General features: G+C 36.8%; 2 protein-coding genes across 2 annotated transcripts; one reads left to right on the top strand and one right to left on the bottom strand.

Annotated features, from left to right (window-relative positions):
• The first annotated feature begins 467 nt into the window (after positions 1-467).
• LOC101265089 (probable glucan 1,3-beta-glucosidase A) lies at positions 468-11557 on the top strand. Its single transcript, XM_004250077.5, has 10 exons — positions 468-2545; positions 2646-2761; positions 3010-3129; positions 3871-4056; positions 4653-4808; positions 4906-5075; positions 5159-5314; positions 5491-5843; positions 5916-6101; positions 11195-11557. Exons 1-10 carry the CDS (start codon positions 2470-2472, stop codon positions 11269-11271), a joined length of 1596 nt encoding a protein of 531 aa, XP_004250125.1. The 5' UTR covers positions 468-2469; the 3' UTR covers positions 11272-11557.
• Positions 11558-13685: 2128 nt separating this feature from the next.
• On the bottom strand, positions 13686-14716 carry LOC101265392 (protein MIZU-KUSSEI 1). The gene has a single exon (XM_004250078.5). The coding sequence runs from the start codon at positions 14647-14649 to the stop codon at positions 13942-13944; it is 708 nt and encodes a 235-aa protein (XP_004250126.1). The 5' UTR covers positions 14650-14716; the 3' UTR covers positions 13686-13941.

Raw genomic sequence — 14716 nt, forward strand, 5'->3', positions numbered from 1 at the left:
TGATCACAATGCATTTGTCTTCTTACTAGATTTTTTTATTAAGTAGGACACATAATCATTGGTGTGTATGTATATAGTCTCTATGAATTCTCATTTTTCACAACATCATTAAGTTGAACATGAGTTTGAAATATTAGACTTGTATAGTATGTGCATGTTACTATCGAGGTCGGAGATTGAGGTAGAAGTTTAAATATGAATCAACGCGAATTAAGTAGATCTAGCTTTTTAAATTTAATTATTATTTGAGGTCGATCGTGGTAAAATACATAATTTATTAAGTTGAAAGTTTAGCTTCGAGTGAATAAATTGACAAGATGATGTCACATCAATTTTTATTAATTAAATTTGATGAATTACTAAAATCCAAAATTTGGTTTAAAACAATTTTTTTTTAATGAAAATTGTCACCAATTAATGTTTTGTCTAGAGAGTGAAAAACAAAGGAGAGGAGGTGAATGTATCTTCAATTTAATTTTTTAAAATTTTGATGAATTATTGTCTAGTTAATTGTCTCTGGTCTAGTTAATTATTTTTCAAACAAGTTGTCTTGGAATATTTATCAATATTTATCAACTAGCATACTAATAGAGATTTTGCAAATCAGTTTATAGAGAAAATAAAGCGTATGATTATTAATAACAAAATGTGATTTTTATTCTCCTCTTCTCACGACTCTACAAGATTTATTACTCAATTAGATCAACTCTTCTGGCGTATGGTAGCGTGATATGTATTTCTCTATTCTTAATTATATATCTAAATTTCAAATCGTAAATATGAAATTGTCTTTAGCAAGAAGTGTCTTACACCTCAGAATAAGACTTTTCAATGCGAATCTAAATTAATCAATTACAAAATACATATTAATTATCGGAAAAAAAAACACTCTTATTTCTTGTTATGAAATTGGATGTAGGGGCGCAAAGTATTTTAGCCCATAAAAATATGACTAAAATGACCCCACAAATTTATTAACTATGTTTGACCCGTTCAATTCAATGAATCCAAAAAAAAAAAAGTTAGTTAGATAATGAAACAAATTAAGTAAAACTTAGTGAGTTGAGTGAGTTGGACTATGATCAATGCTTCACCCATTTTGACACAATATTTAAGCTCAATTAACCTCATTTATCAACTCAACCCATTTTGACACCTCTGGTCGGTTATGATTTGAACTATGACTTTTTTGGTTCTATATTTAAATGAACTTTGCAGTAGATGAGACTATTCCTTCTTTAACTAGATATTTCGGATTCAAGCTATGAGTATAGAAAAGTCCACGGTGAAGAGAGCTAACTTGTGAATAGGGCCCTATCTGACGTATATTTGAATTAATTAGACTCCAATATAGGTACCAGACATCGAATAAAAAACCCCAAAAGGAAAAAAAGTGTATGAAGAAAGGAACTAATATTTGATATTGGACTGACTTTGCTATTGGACTAACATGACTTGGCTAGGGAGGGTATACTAAAGCCCATGTATTTGGTTACTGGACTTTGGCCCCAAACAAGTTTTTTCAGGCCCAAATAGAATCGCAAACTTATAATCACACCTTTTACCGGGCGTAAAAACATGATGACATGAAATTCGTGAGTTAAAAATAACAAAATTCCCACATCGGTGATTAATGAGGTGGGTGGACTCTTTATAAGGCTTGGACAATCCTCCTCTCTTTAAACTAGCTAAAAGATTATCATACAATCAAATATCTGATTTTTTCCATAGTCATGATCCCTTTGAAATTTTTTACACGCAACAACATGTTATTGTACTAGAAAAATAACAGCGCACTCTGACATTTCTGTTAGAAAAAATGTATACGATATGTTGATGTGATTAATGTTGAGAGTTTAGTGATCAAACTTTGAATCAATCTAACTTTTAATACATAACATGACAAACAACTTGTAAACTAATTTGATCATCAACTATAGTTTATATTATCGATTGTCAACTTGAATGTTTACATCAATTTGACATTTGATTTGGACACTCAAATGTTTACAATCATACTTGTGTTGTTTAATTGTTATTTACTAATGAACTTAAAAATGATCAATTCTCACTTAATACGAATCTTATATGTTAGTATCTAATAAATTTAATCGAGATGTATTCAAACTAACTAGCCAAAAAAGATTGGTTCTTTTAGTCTGCTCTGTATATTTCTTTCAGTGATTTTTATTATACTAAATAACTGTTGGTTTTGTCCTTATCTAAACACAGATTTTCTGAACCAATTAAGTCTATAATTTCAAAAAGGTTTTCTTTTTTGGTTTTGTTTGAGTGAAAAGTAAGGTATTACTCAGATTCTTCTCTTTCAGTGAAAAAGAATGGATTTTTAAAGGGTTTTGAGTGTTTTTTACTCATTTTTTTTCTCTTCTTTCTTTGCAAGAATGCTTTTTTACTTTCTGGGGTTTAATGATTTTGCTTCTATGATGTGATTTTTTGGTTGTTTTCTCCATGGAACTACTTTTCTCCAAATGGGTCTCTGCTTTCTTGCTCTGTTGTTGGCTTATCTTCTCTGTTGGGCATTCAGGTTTGGTCTTTTTTCTTTGTTTTTGTCTTTTTTTTCAAGATTCTAAACAATGTATTTTGTTACAATAGATAATGCGGATTTTTTTTTTGGGTAATTTTAGTGGAGGGGTTACAAGGAAATGCAAGAGTAAGAGCTGTGAACTTGGGTGGATGGTTAGTTGTGGAGGGGTGGATAAAGCCTTCTCTTTTTGATGATATACCCAATGGAGATATGCTTGTATGTATTGGTTCTCTTTATTATATTTTAGAATCGAGTTGATTTCTCGTATGGTCACAGGACTAATAGTTATTATCTCATAAAGTTAGTTACTTTCTTTGTTTGAAGAAAATTGGAGTGGAGAAAGAAATGTGACTTTCTGAGATAATAACTAGTATTCGTTAAGTGATTGTCGGAGAAATCAGCCTTTCGGAAACTTGTTGAATATTAGTTTAGATTGATAAGTTTTGAGCTTTTTGGCAATGCAGGATGGAACACAGGTGCAATTAAAGTCTGTGACATTGCAAAAGTATATGTCTGCACAGAATGGTGGAGGAATGAATGTGTCTGTGGATAGAGATAATCCATTAGAATGGGAAACATTTAAGGTGAAATGCATTGTCAAATTGCTTTGTTGCTATCTTTTAGTCTCTCGAATTGGTTGATTGTATCATGTATTGTTGATATATGCTTTATTTTAAGCCGAGGGTCGATTGGTAATAGCCTCTCTATCTCTACGAGGTAGGGGTAAGGTCTACATAGACTCTACCCTCTCTAGACTGCACTTGTGGGAATACACTGTGTTTGTTATTGTATACTATCCCTTTTTATGTCTTAAATTTGTAGTTACCTAAATTTATAAGTTCTTTAATTCAGAATCAATCAAATCTATACAAGAGGATTCTAAGCTACGTCGGTCTATCAACTAAGCTAATGTGCAATAATATAGAGTTCGATTCCCGCCCTCAAACCTATATGAGTTCCTTTGTAACTTCCAGAACTTCTATTCAAATTTGATTCCCAATTAGTTTCGATATTGTAATGGAGGGAATGTATTTGCAAGAAGTGAAATTGGTATTTTTCAACAACAATAACAATACAGCCAATGTAATCCGACAAGTGGAGTCTGGGGATAGTAGTTCTTTGTGGCTCAGGCAGTGACTAGATCAACAGTCCAACACATTTGTTGCTTCTAGTGAACCTCACGTTGAAGTTCACTTAAAATCAATTATGGAGCTTCATACTTTTAAAGTTCATATGATGAAAAGAGATTCTTTTTAGTAGAGTTTTAGCTAGACATTTTTTATTTTGAAAATAGCGCCTGATTAATTTGCTTATTTTTTTAACAGTTGTGGAGGATTTCTGAGTCAGTATTTCAGTTTCGAACTTCTGAAGGGCAATTTCTAACATGCAATGGTGATGGAGATAGTGTGACGGCAACAGCAGAGTCTCCCTCGGATTCAGAAACATTCTATCTCGAAAGGAACTTCAATAATAGAATTCACATCAAACTGAAAAGTGGAACTTATATACAAGTACTTGCTCATTTCCTTCACTTTTGCATTTGGCAGAAGCACTTCTTGCAACTACAGACTTCATTTGATAACACATCTTCATTTTTCTTTATTTCTCTGTCAGTCTCTATTGTGGGATACATCAAGCATATCTGATATAAGAAAATTCTATGCCTTTTTCGTGGTTTATATAATATATACATGAGCGAAGGGTCAAAAACATACCTAAAGTACCTCGGTTTTTTGAGTTTCATACCTGAATTATCAGGTGTGCGAATTTCATACCTGACTATCAAAACAACACTTCAACTATCAATTGTTCCCAAAACACACTGAATGATGGTTATATTTCAGGTTGGAAAAGGGAACAATGGATTGTTGAGGTGTGTTTTGATAAATAGTTTGTGATCGTTCAGGTAGACAACTCGCACACATGATTGTTGTTAGAGATGTAGTCCTATGGATGGTCAAAATATGTGATTTCAGTGTTTTTTTATTTTTCTTTAAGCTAATATGTATTCTTGTGCACCAGCTTTTGTATGTTGTCGTGCTGACATTCATGTCTATCAAGAGTTCTACTAGAACTGCTGTAATAGTGTTCTATCTCATTCATTTAGGCCTCAAATGATAATGTTCTCACAGCAGACTTTCCGGGGACGCCAGGTTGGGATGATAATCCAGCCACATTTGAGATGACGTTTGTGGCGAAGTTGCAAGGGGATTACCAGCTTGCTAATGGATACGGGCATAACAAGGCAAAAGACGTTCTTAAGGTAAATTGATCACGTTTATTGCTTTTAGTTCACTTATTTATCGAATGTGAGTGAGATGCAAGTTCATTGTATTTCTTTCCGTTTTTGAATGTTGCAGAAGCATAGGAATAGTTTCATCACTGTAGATGACTTCGATTTCTTGTACAGACACGGAATAAATACTGTTAGGATTCCTGTTGGCTGGTGGATAGCTTCTGATTCAAATCCTCCAGCTCCTTTTATTGGTGGAAGCTTAGAATCTCTCGATAATGCATTCTCGTGGGCGCAGTAGGTCTTGATTTCTTCTATTTCATTCCACTCTTCTACGATTTTTCCCTTCTTTCAGCTATTTGATATCTTTCTATTGGCAGAGCTTATAACATTAAGTGCATAATCGACCTTCACGCCACCCCAGGTTCCCAAAATGGGATGGAACATAGTGCCAGTAGAGATGGCACAGTAAACTGGCAGACATCTCCAGAACACATCTCACAAACATTGGATGCTATAGAGTTCTTAGCTTCCAGGTTGATTTTAACAAACTCTTCACGAATCTATCAACCGTGCTTTGCCCTGAGCATTAGTCATATATCTTGTCCACCACTGAGGCTACTCCCACCTCACCTCATATATCTTCATATCTCTCGTAGTATGCTCGCACATCTATCTAAGTATCCTCATCTCATTTGCATTCATAACATAGGTATGCCGTGCATCCTGCCTTGCTGGGAATTGAGCTTCTTAACGAGCCATCTGCTGCATATGTCTCACTGGATATTCTGGTGCCTTTTTATAAACAAGGATATCAAATTGTTCGAAAATATTCTTCAACAGCTTACGTGATATTTTGCCAAAGAATCGGAAATGCAGATCCATTTGAACTTTATCAAGCTAACATAGGCTCATCAAACACAGTTGTTGATTTGCACTACTACAATCTCTTTGACAGATACTTTGATAAACTGACCTCGTCGGAGAACATTCAATTTCTATACAAAAACAGACAATCTCAAATACAGGCTTTGAATAGCGCCAACGGACCATTGGTGTTTGTTGGTAATATATCCAATTTTCAAATGCCACCTTTCGAAACTGTGATATCTTGACATGAATGTAAAACGATTTCAGGTGAATGGGTGAACGAATGGAACGTGACTAATGGCTCGTTAGCAGATTACCAGGATTTCGGAAGAGTTCAGTTAGATATATACAATGCAGCCTCTTTTGGATGGTCTTACTGGACACTAAAGTGTGAAAAAAAGCACTGGGATTTCGAGTGGAGTATTCGGAACAATTATCTTCAGCTGCAACCAGGTATAAAACTAACTTTACTTGCCTCAACGGCTCAGCCTAATCGAAAACATATACTTCTCAATGTGTAAGTTAAGCATAGAGGCAGAGCTAGGATTTTGCGTTTATGAGTTCTAGAGATGCTACAAAACGCGGCTTATTGGATTCTGGATAAATTATTTATACGTCTTAAATGGATTTATAAACACAAATTTAGGATTTTGAAAAGGTATGTGTTGTGCGGAATTTGAGATAATACGAGAAAATATAAACGCGAAAAATAAGACAACAGATTTACGTGGTTCACCAACAAATTGGCTACGTCCACGGGAAGAGAGGGAGCAGTTTTATTATGGAGAGGCAAAAACAGAATTACAGAATAGGGTTTCCCATAGCGTCTATATATAGTGCTAAGCTACGCCCTAACAGGCTTGGGCCCAACATACAGAATCAACAGAAAATTAAGGGCCCAATACAACAACATTGTATACCGTCGGCCCGGGGGCGTCTCCGCCCCCCCGGACCCCCAGGCCAGGGGGCGCGTCGCCCCCCTGGACCCCCCGACTCGCTGACCGGGCAGCGAGACCCCCGTCCTTTCTGTTTGTAGCGGGTCCGATTCAAGGCATTCAACAAATCTCCACCTTGACTTGAATTCTCCGAACAGATTCTTCAGACGCACTATGATAGTGCCAAGCCTCCCCCTCTTCCTCAGAGTTGCCCCGCAGGGCAATTAACAGCTTCTGATGTTGAGCAAGTCCAAACAGTGTTGAAACTTGCTCTGTGGAACCGGCTTTGTGAACATATCAGCAGGATTATCAGCAGTTCCTACTTTCTTCACCTTGATTCTCTTCTCACTTCTTAGAAAATGATACCTTACGTCAATATGCTTGGTTCTCTCATGATGGACTTGATCCTTGGCTAGACAAATTGCGCTCAAACTGTCACAATACACCGTAGCCTGATCATGATGCAGACCAAGATCACTAACCAGCCCTTTCAACCAAATCCCTTCTTTTGCAGCCTCTGTCAAGGCCATGTACTCCGCTTCCGTAGTAGACAAAGTCACTGTAGGTTGCAAAGTTGCCTTCCAACTGACGACAGATCCTCCAAGGGTAAACACATAGCCAGTCATCGATCTTCTTGTGTCAACATCTCCAGCATAGTCTGAATCAGAATAGCCAGTAACCAAGCACTGAGTATCACCTCCATAAATGAGACCAACGTCAGATGTACCTCTAAGGTACCGGAAAATTCTCTTCACAGCCTGCCAATGTTCTCTCCCTGGTTGTCCCATGAATCTGCTCACTACACTGACTGCATGTGCTAAATCTGGCCTTGTACAGACCATAGCATACATCAAACTTCCTACGGCACTGGCATAAGGGACTCGTGACATATACTCCTTCTCTTCTTCTGACTGTGGAGCGAACATGGCAGTGAGATGGATATTGGCAGCACTGGGGGTATCAATGGGCTTAGATGAAGACATGCCAAACCTCGCCAAGACCTTCTGAATGTAGCTTCTCTGTGACAAGAAAAGTTTCCTTCTCTCTCTGTCTCTAATGATCTCCATCCCTAAAATCTTCCGAGCGGCTCCCAGATCCTTCATCTCAAACTCAGCACTAAGTAAACCCTTCAGCTTCTGAATGTCATACTTCTTCTTTGCAGCTATCAACATATCATCTACATAAAGCACCAGATAGATGAATGAATCATCATTGAGCCTATTGTAGTAGACACAACAATCATATGAGCTCCGAGTATAGCCCAACTTCACCATATAGCTGTCAAACCTTTTATACCACTGCCTTGGAGACTGCTTAAGTCCATATAAGGACTTCTTCAACTTGCAGACGTGATTTTCCTTCCCTGGAACTTGGAAACCATCCGGCTGAGTCATGTATATCTCTTCCTCCAACTCTCCATGTAGAAACGCTGTCTTCACATCAAGTTGTTCAAGCTCCAGATTCTGATGTGCAACTATCGCTAGTAACACTCGGATGGAAGTATGTCTGACCACTGGTGAGAAGATCTCATTATAGTCCACTCCCTCTCTTTGGTTGAAACCTCTGGCAACAACCCTGGCTTTATACTTGACTCCTTCTGCTGGTGATATCCCTTCCTTCTTCTTGAAAACCCATTTGCAAGTAATAATCTTTCTCCCCGAAGGCTGTATGACCAGATCCCATGTCTGATTCTTGTGTAGGGACTCCATCTCATCTCCCATAGCGGCAAACCATTTTTCAGAATCAGAACTTAAAATGGCTTCTTTGTAAGTAGACGGCTCAGATGTATCTACCTCTTCAGCAACCTGCAGTGCATAACCCACCATGTCCTCAAAACCATACCTCGTAGGTGGCCGAACTCCAACCCTCCTTGGCCGATCTTGAGCTATACTCTGATGGATATCTGATGGCATAGATTCTGGAATATCAGTTTCAGTCTGTGGCTCTTGATCCTCCTCTTCAGGTTCCTTTAAATCGCTCTCGTTCTGAATGACTTGAAACTCCACCTGTTTGTCAAGACTCCCAGTTTCTGACGTAGTTGTAGGCTTCACAATGGTTCTAAGCAGAGGACTTTCATCAAAGACAACGTTCCTGCTCATAATAACCCTCTTTTCTGCTGGAGACCAGATTCTGAAACCTTTCACTCCATCTCCGTAGCCCACAAATACTCCCTTTTTAGCTCTTGGTTCTAACTTACCTTCACTGACGTGATAGTAAGCCGTACAACCAAAAGCTTTCAGATTTGAATAATCAGCAGCTTTTCCAGACCACATCTCCATAGGTGTCTTGCACTGTATACCTGTATGTGGTCCGCGGTTAATCAAGTAGCAAGCTGTACTAACCGCTTCTGCCCAGAATCTTCTATCTAGCCCAGCATTAGAGAGCATGCACCTTGCTCTCTCCAGAAGTGTTTGATTCATCCGCTCAGCTACACCGTTCTGCTGTGGTGTATTTCTGACTGTGCGATGTCGAGCAATCCCTTCATCCTTACAGAATTGATCAAATTCAGACCAACAGAATTCCAGCCCATTATCAGTTCGCAACCTCTTGATCTTCTTCCCTGTTTGATTTTCCATCAAAATTTTCCACTCCTTGAACTTCTGGAAGGCTTCACTTTTATGCTTCATCATGTACACCCAAGTCATCCTTGAGTAGTCATCAATAATGGACACAAAAAATCTGCAGCCTCCCAAAGACTCAACACGGCATGGACCCCAGCAATCAGAATGGATATAATCAAGTGTGCCTTTTGTTCTATGAATGGCCTTTGGAAACTTGTTGCGATGTAGTTTTCCAAAAACACAATGTTCACAAAACTCTAGGCTCTTAACCTTATGACCAGCAAGTAAATCCTCCTTTGACAGAATTTGCATCCCTCTTTCACCCATATGACCAAGTCTTATGTGCCATAACTTAGTCATATCCTTCTGGTGAAATTCTGACGATGCAACATGGGCTGAACCTGTAACCGTGGAACCTTGTAGAAAATACAAAGTACCACGCATGACACCTTTCAGAATCAAATTTGAACCCTTCCAGACCCGCAAGACTCCATCTTTTCCCGACCAGCTGAATCCCTTGCTGTCCAAAAGACTGAGAGATATCAGATTTTTCGTCATCAATGGAACGTGCCTGACCTCGTTCAATGTGCAGAAGCTACCGTCATGTGTCCTTATCTTGATCGAGCCTGTCCCAACCACCTTGCAGACAGAACTGTTGGCCATCGAGATGCTGCCTCCGTCTACCTGCTCATAAGTCGTGAACCACTCTCTCCTAGGACAGATGTGATAGGATGCCCCAGAATCAAGAACCCACACATCTGAATGATGAGTGTGCTCATCCGCAACTAGGGCAATATCTTCTTCAGAATTGGTGTCTTCTTCAGCAACAGCAGCAGACACTGATTGTTTTTCCGATTGCTTCTTCTTCTTCGGACAATCAAATTTCCAATGTCCCTTCTCCTTGCAGTAATTACAAACATCATCCGGCTTTGCACCCTTCGACATCGGCTTATTTTTCTTTCCGCCGTTTTTCCTTCCCTTTCTGCTACTGGTGAACAGACCGGAAGGCTGTATGTCCGTACTTGTGCCGTTAGCCTTATGCCGTAATTCCCTGCTATGAAGGGCTGATCTGACTTCTTCCAGTGACACAGTATCTTTCCCAACAATGAACGATTGAACAAAATTCTCAAACGACATTGGGAGAGATACTAACAGAATCAGGGCAGCATCTTCATCCTCGATCTTCACATCGATATTACGCAATTCTAATAACAAAGTATTCAATTGCTCTAAGTGTTCCCTGAGTTGTGTACCTTCAGCCATTCGTAAACCGAATAGACGTTGTTTCAGAAGCAGCTTGTTGGTTAGAGATTTTGTCATGTACAAACTCTCCAGCTTCAACCACAGACCAGCAGCAGTCTCTTCATCCGAGACCTCCGTGATGACGTCATCCGCGAGACACAGCATGATCGTCGAGTGCGCCTTTTCCTCCAGAATCGCCATCTCAGGAGTAACGACGGCGTTCTTGTCTTTCGACAACGGCGCCCAGAAGCCTTGCTGTTTCAACAAGGCCCGCATCTTGATCTGCCATAAACTGAAACTGTTCCTCCCTGTGAATTTGTCGATTTTCACGTTCAAAGCAGACATCTCGAATTCTCCAAGAACACCGATTAACCGAGAGGCTCTGATACCAATTTGTTGTGCGGAATTTGAGATAATACGAGAAAATATAAACGCGAAAAATAAGACAACAGATTTACGTGGTTCACCAACAAATTGGCTACGTCCACGGGAAGAGAGGGAGCAGTTTTATTATGGAGAGGCAAAAACAGAATTACAGAATAGGGTTTCCCATAGCGTCTATATATAGTGCTAAGCTACGCCCTAACAGGCTTGGGCCCAACATACAGAATCAACAGAAAATTAAGGGCCCAATACAACAACATTGTATACCGTCGGCCCGGGGGCGTCTCCGCCCCCCCGGACCCCCAGGCCAGGGGGCGCGTCGCCCCCCTGGACCCCCCGACTCGCTGACCGGGCAGCGAGACCCCCGTCCTTTCTGTTTGTAGCGGGTCCGATTCAAGGCATTCAACAGTATGTATGTATGCAGGTACTTCATCAAGGAATATGATATCTAGAGTTGTATTGTTGCTTGAATTGGCATGCATTTTGAGCTTTATGCATTAGAAGAACCAAAGAAGTCTTTTGAATCCTGCGGTATGAATGATGGAATTGAGAAACAACTATTCTTCGCGAGATATGGTCTACATTCGCCTCCAACTATTTTTACAAATATGGAGGTCGCGATAGAATATAGTGTAAAACTCGATAAGAATGTTCATTGATTCGCCAAACATATATATGAGAAAAGATATCGTGAGTTTTTTCAACATTCAGAATTTACTTGTGGGACTATATATGTTGTTTGTATTCATTTGCCAAAAAGATGAGAAATATATTGTTACTTTTTTAAGTTTTTCACGTGTTACATGCACCTAGATGACTTTACACTATGTATAAGAGCGCAACACATAACGTGCTAGCTAAATGAGTTCGAATGTAAGAGAACATACGTCATTTAATTAGAAAATAGTAAAGAGGTGAATTCATTATCTAAAGTTTATTGTGTGCTTAATCATAAATATAAAATAACTTCTCTTAGAGTAATTTTATCATTTTTCAAGATAATTTTGGACAAAAGATAAGGGACCAACTTAAATATTTAAAACAAAATATATTCTAAATATTTTACCAATAGACCTATAATACAATATCTTGATCTTTTCAACTAACTTTTCCTTCTTTAATTTGTAGCCTCAATTTTATTCTCCCAATTATATACTAATATTCTTTTATTCAACTAAATGATTAGAGAAAAGATCGTACGTGTTATGTCTATTAACCAATTAATATATATAGTATTAAAAGATTTAATTAATGGAAAGGGAAAAAGCAAATTAAACAATGAAAAAAAGAGGAAATTATTGACCAAAATGATTGAATTTATTTGAGCATATGCATCCCTCTTCCTATATGACAAATCTAACTTTTTACTTTTTTTTTTTTTTAAGAAAATAAAATTAAACGACAAAAGGAATCAAAACAGCTCATAAAAATAAAAATACAAAAAAACAAATCAGAGAAGCACTATCGATCCCAACATTATATCACATCTTTTCTTTTCACTCTATTATTTGTTCGAGTTAAAAAATTTTTACATTATCAGATCACTTAAAATATATAAACTTTATAATTATTAATTATTAAGTAAGATTAGTAATTCAAATAAGTATAGTGTAAAACTACTTAAGTTACATTTTTTGCCAGATTGTGCTACGCCATCATCGAGTTCAAAAAATGTGTGGTGTGTACCATGTGAACTTATGTTATAATCTATAAAATTCTTTCATTTACTCTTGTTTTTTAATGTGGGATTCGTCTAATTGAAATGTCGCTTGTACCCCTTATTCAAAAGCTTATGAACCTACAAATCTGTCATTTTTCTCTTGAACCGCCTTGTATAACTACACGAAAAAGATACTTAGTGACAATATTCTTTTCTTTATATTGCCTCAAAAATATTTAACGGCAGTTCAACTAATGTTATTATTCCGAATCGCTAAATCACTATTGATTATAAACACACTTATAATTATTACTATCACTAAATATTTTATTTATTGTATTGTGTCATAAATGACACATTATCCATGCATATGAGATGTATTAATTCTCCAAGATTAGTTAAATTAATTGTTTCAAATATTCAGCCATCCAAACATTGATCTTTATTCTTCATTTTGTTCTCATAACATGTTTATATTCTTTTTTGTTTATCATATATAATTTCTACTATTGGAACTATACATAAGTTAATTAGCTATCACTAATTAATAATATTTATGATCTGTAGATATGAAAAGGATCTTACGATAATTTGGTAGTTGATCATATTTTTGCCATGTCAAATATGTACTAATTAATCGCAGCATAATCAGATTTTATTCTTTTATGATAATCACAAATTAATAACATGTTGAATATATAAAAAATTAAAATATCAGAAAATTTTACACTATCAGATTAAGCTATAGTAGATTATTTATTAGAGTATTTGTTATTGTAGGTCAAGTTAACTCAATAGTCTAAAAGTAATTTTTTTCATCTTATAGTTATGTTGAAATTATATAATATGTATAAATAATTTACTCAAAATAAAATTAACTATTTTATAAATACAATAATTTAAAATTACGACTTTATATTTGCCTGTCTTTTCTAAAATCCAAAATTTAATCGGGTCAATATGTTTGCATGCATGAACTTTCACTATTCCAATAAGAATTCAACATTTGTTTTTTTGCTTTTGGATTTAACTTGTTGTATACATTAATAACGATGTAAAAGAATTTCATTTGTTCAATATTATTTATTTTCAAGTAATTAGTTTTACTTATTATGAATAGTTCCATGTATATAGTTATATTACCTGTGTGAATCTTGAATTCCCTCAAAATTTTGAGTTAATTATGACATATATTTTGTGTAACAATAAAAAAAAATTAATCACGAATATTAATGAAATAAATAGAAAAAATATATAAGCTAAAATGGTCCTCCATTAATTACATTTTTACAAATATTCATCTTTGGTAATTGCAAAATATACACCCCATGACAAATTAAATATCCCTATAATAAGGGATATTAAAAAAAAACCATGCCAAAAAACACAGCTCAAAAAACACATGGGGTGTTGCATGGCAACACCAAAGTATAAACTTATAACCTAGGAGGAAAAAAAAAATTAGCAAAAAATTGCTCGTTGCTCAAGTTGATTCAGACATCATGATCGGCTTAGCTAGAACGAGAGCGGAGAAAGAAAATGCTCAATTGTTGTTGTCCCATACTTCCTTCAGGATCGATTAAGTGAAATGACTCTGAGTCTGAAGATCCATGAACCCTTTCGAATTTTCCTCTTAGGTACATTATATCATCATCGCGATTAATTTCTTTACCATGAATAGTGCCAGCACCAACAACTACACTTTCCATTTGATTCAACACTTGTAAATCGGATTTTGTAGGTTTTTTCTTAACCGCGAACCCTACTTTTTTCCCATTACAATACATCGTCCATACAGGCATGGACAGAAGGGAAGAATTTTCATTATTTCCACTTCCACCCTCGTTATTGGAACTTTCAAGAGCGATTCTTAGTAACCCTCCACGCATTTCACGTGCTAGGGTTGAAGTAGAAACCGCGAGTTCAAGTAGAAGAAGCGGGGTAGAGGAATTAGGGTTTGTTTGGATACAAAAATTGACTTTTCCTTTACGATACCCAAAAATGGTACCCGTAATATTTGTTGTATTCGAGGTATATGATGGTCTATGATAGTTGAAAGATGGCTTTTTAGTCAGGACGGGTTCTGTAGGTTCAACAAACGTACAGTAACAACTAGGGATGAGTAACTCCACTAGAGAGCGGAGGAGTCGCCACGAGCGGACTTGTTTCTCGCAATCAACGGTGGTGATGGTGGCGGTGGTGGGGTATGAGGTGATCATTATTGGTAACTATTTAAGAGAGAAAAAAATAATAATCGATGGCTCAACGAATTAGTTTAGACTATGG

The sequence above is a fragment of the Solanum lycopersicum genome, chromosome 11 (assembly GCF_036512215.1).
Source record: "Solanum lycopersicum chromosome 11, SLM_r2.1".
NCBI classification, from domain to species: domain Eukaryota; kingdom Viridiplantae; phylum Streptophyta; class Magnoliopsida; order Solanales; family Solanaceae; genus Solanum; species Solanum lycopersicum.

Coding starts and splice junctions, on each gene's coding strand:
- LOC101265089 (XM_004250077.5), top strand. CDS start 2,470: ATGGAACTACTTTTCTCCAAATGGGTCTCTGCTTTCTTGCTCTGTTGT. Junction 3,130..3,870: donor TAGAATGGGAAACATTTAAG/GTGAAATGCATT, acceptor TTTTTTTAACAG/TTGTGGAGGATTTCTGAGTC. Junction 5,315..5,490: donor ATAGAGTTCTTAGCTTCCAG/GTTGATTTTAAC, acceptor TTCATAACATAG/GTATGCCGTGCATCCTGCCT.
- LOC101265392 (XM_004250078.5), bottom strand. CDS start 14,649: ATGATCACCTCATACCCCACCACCGCCACCATCACCACCGTTGATTGC.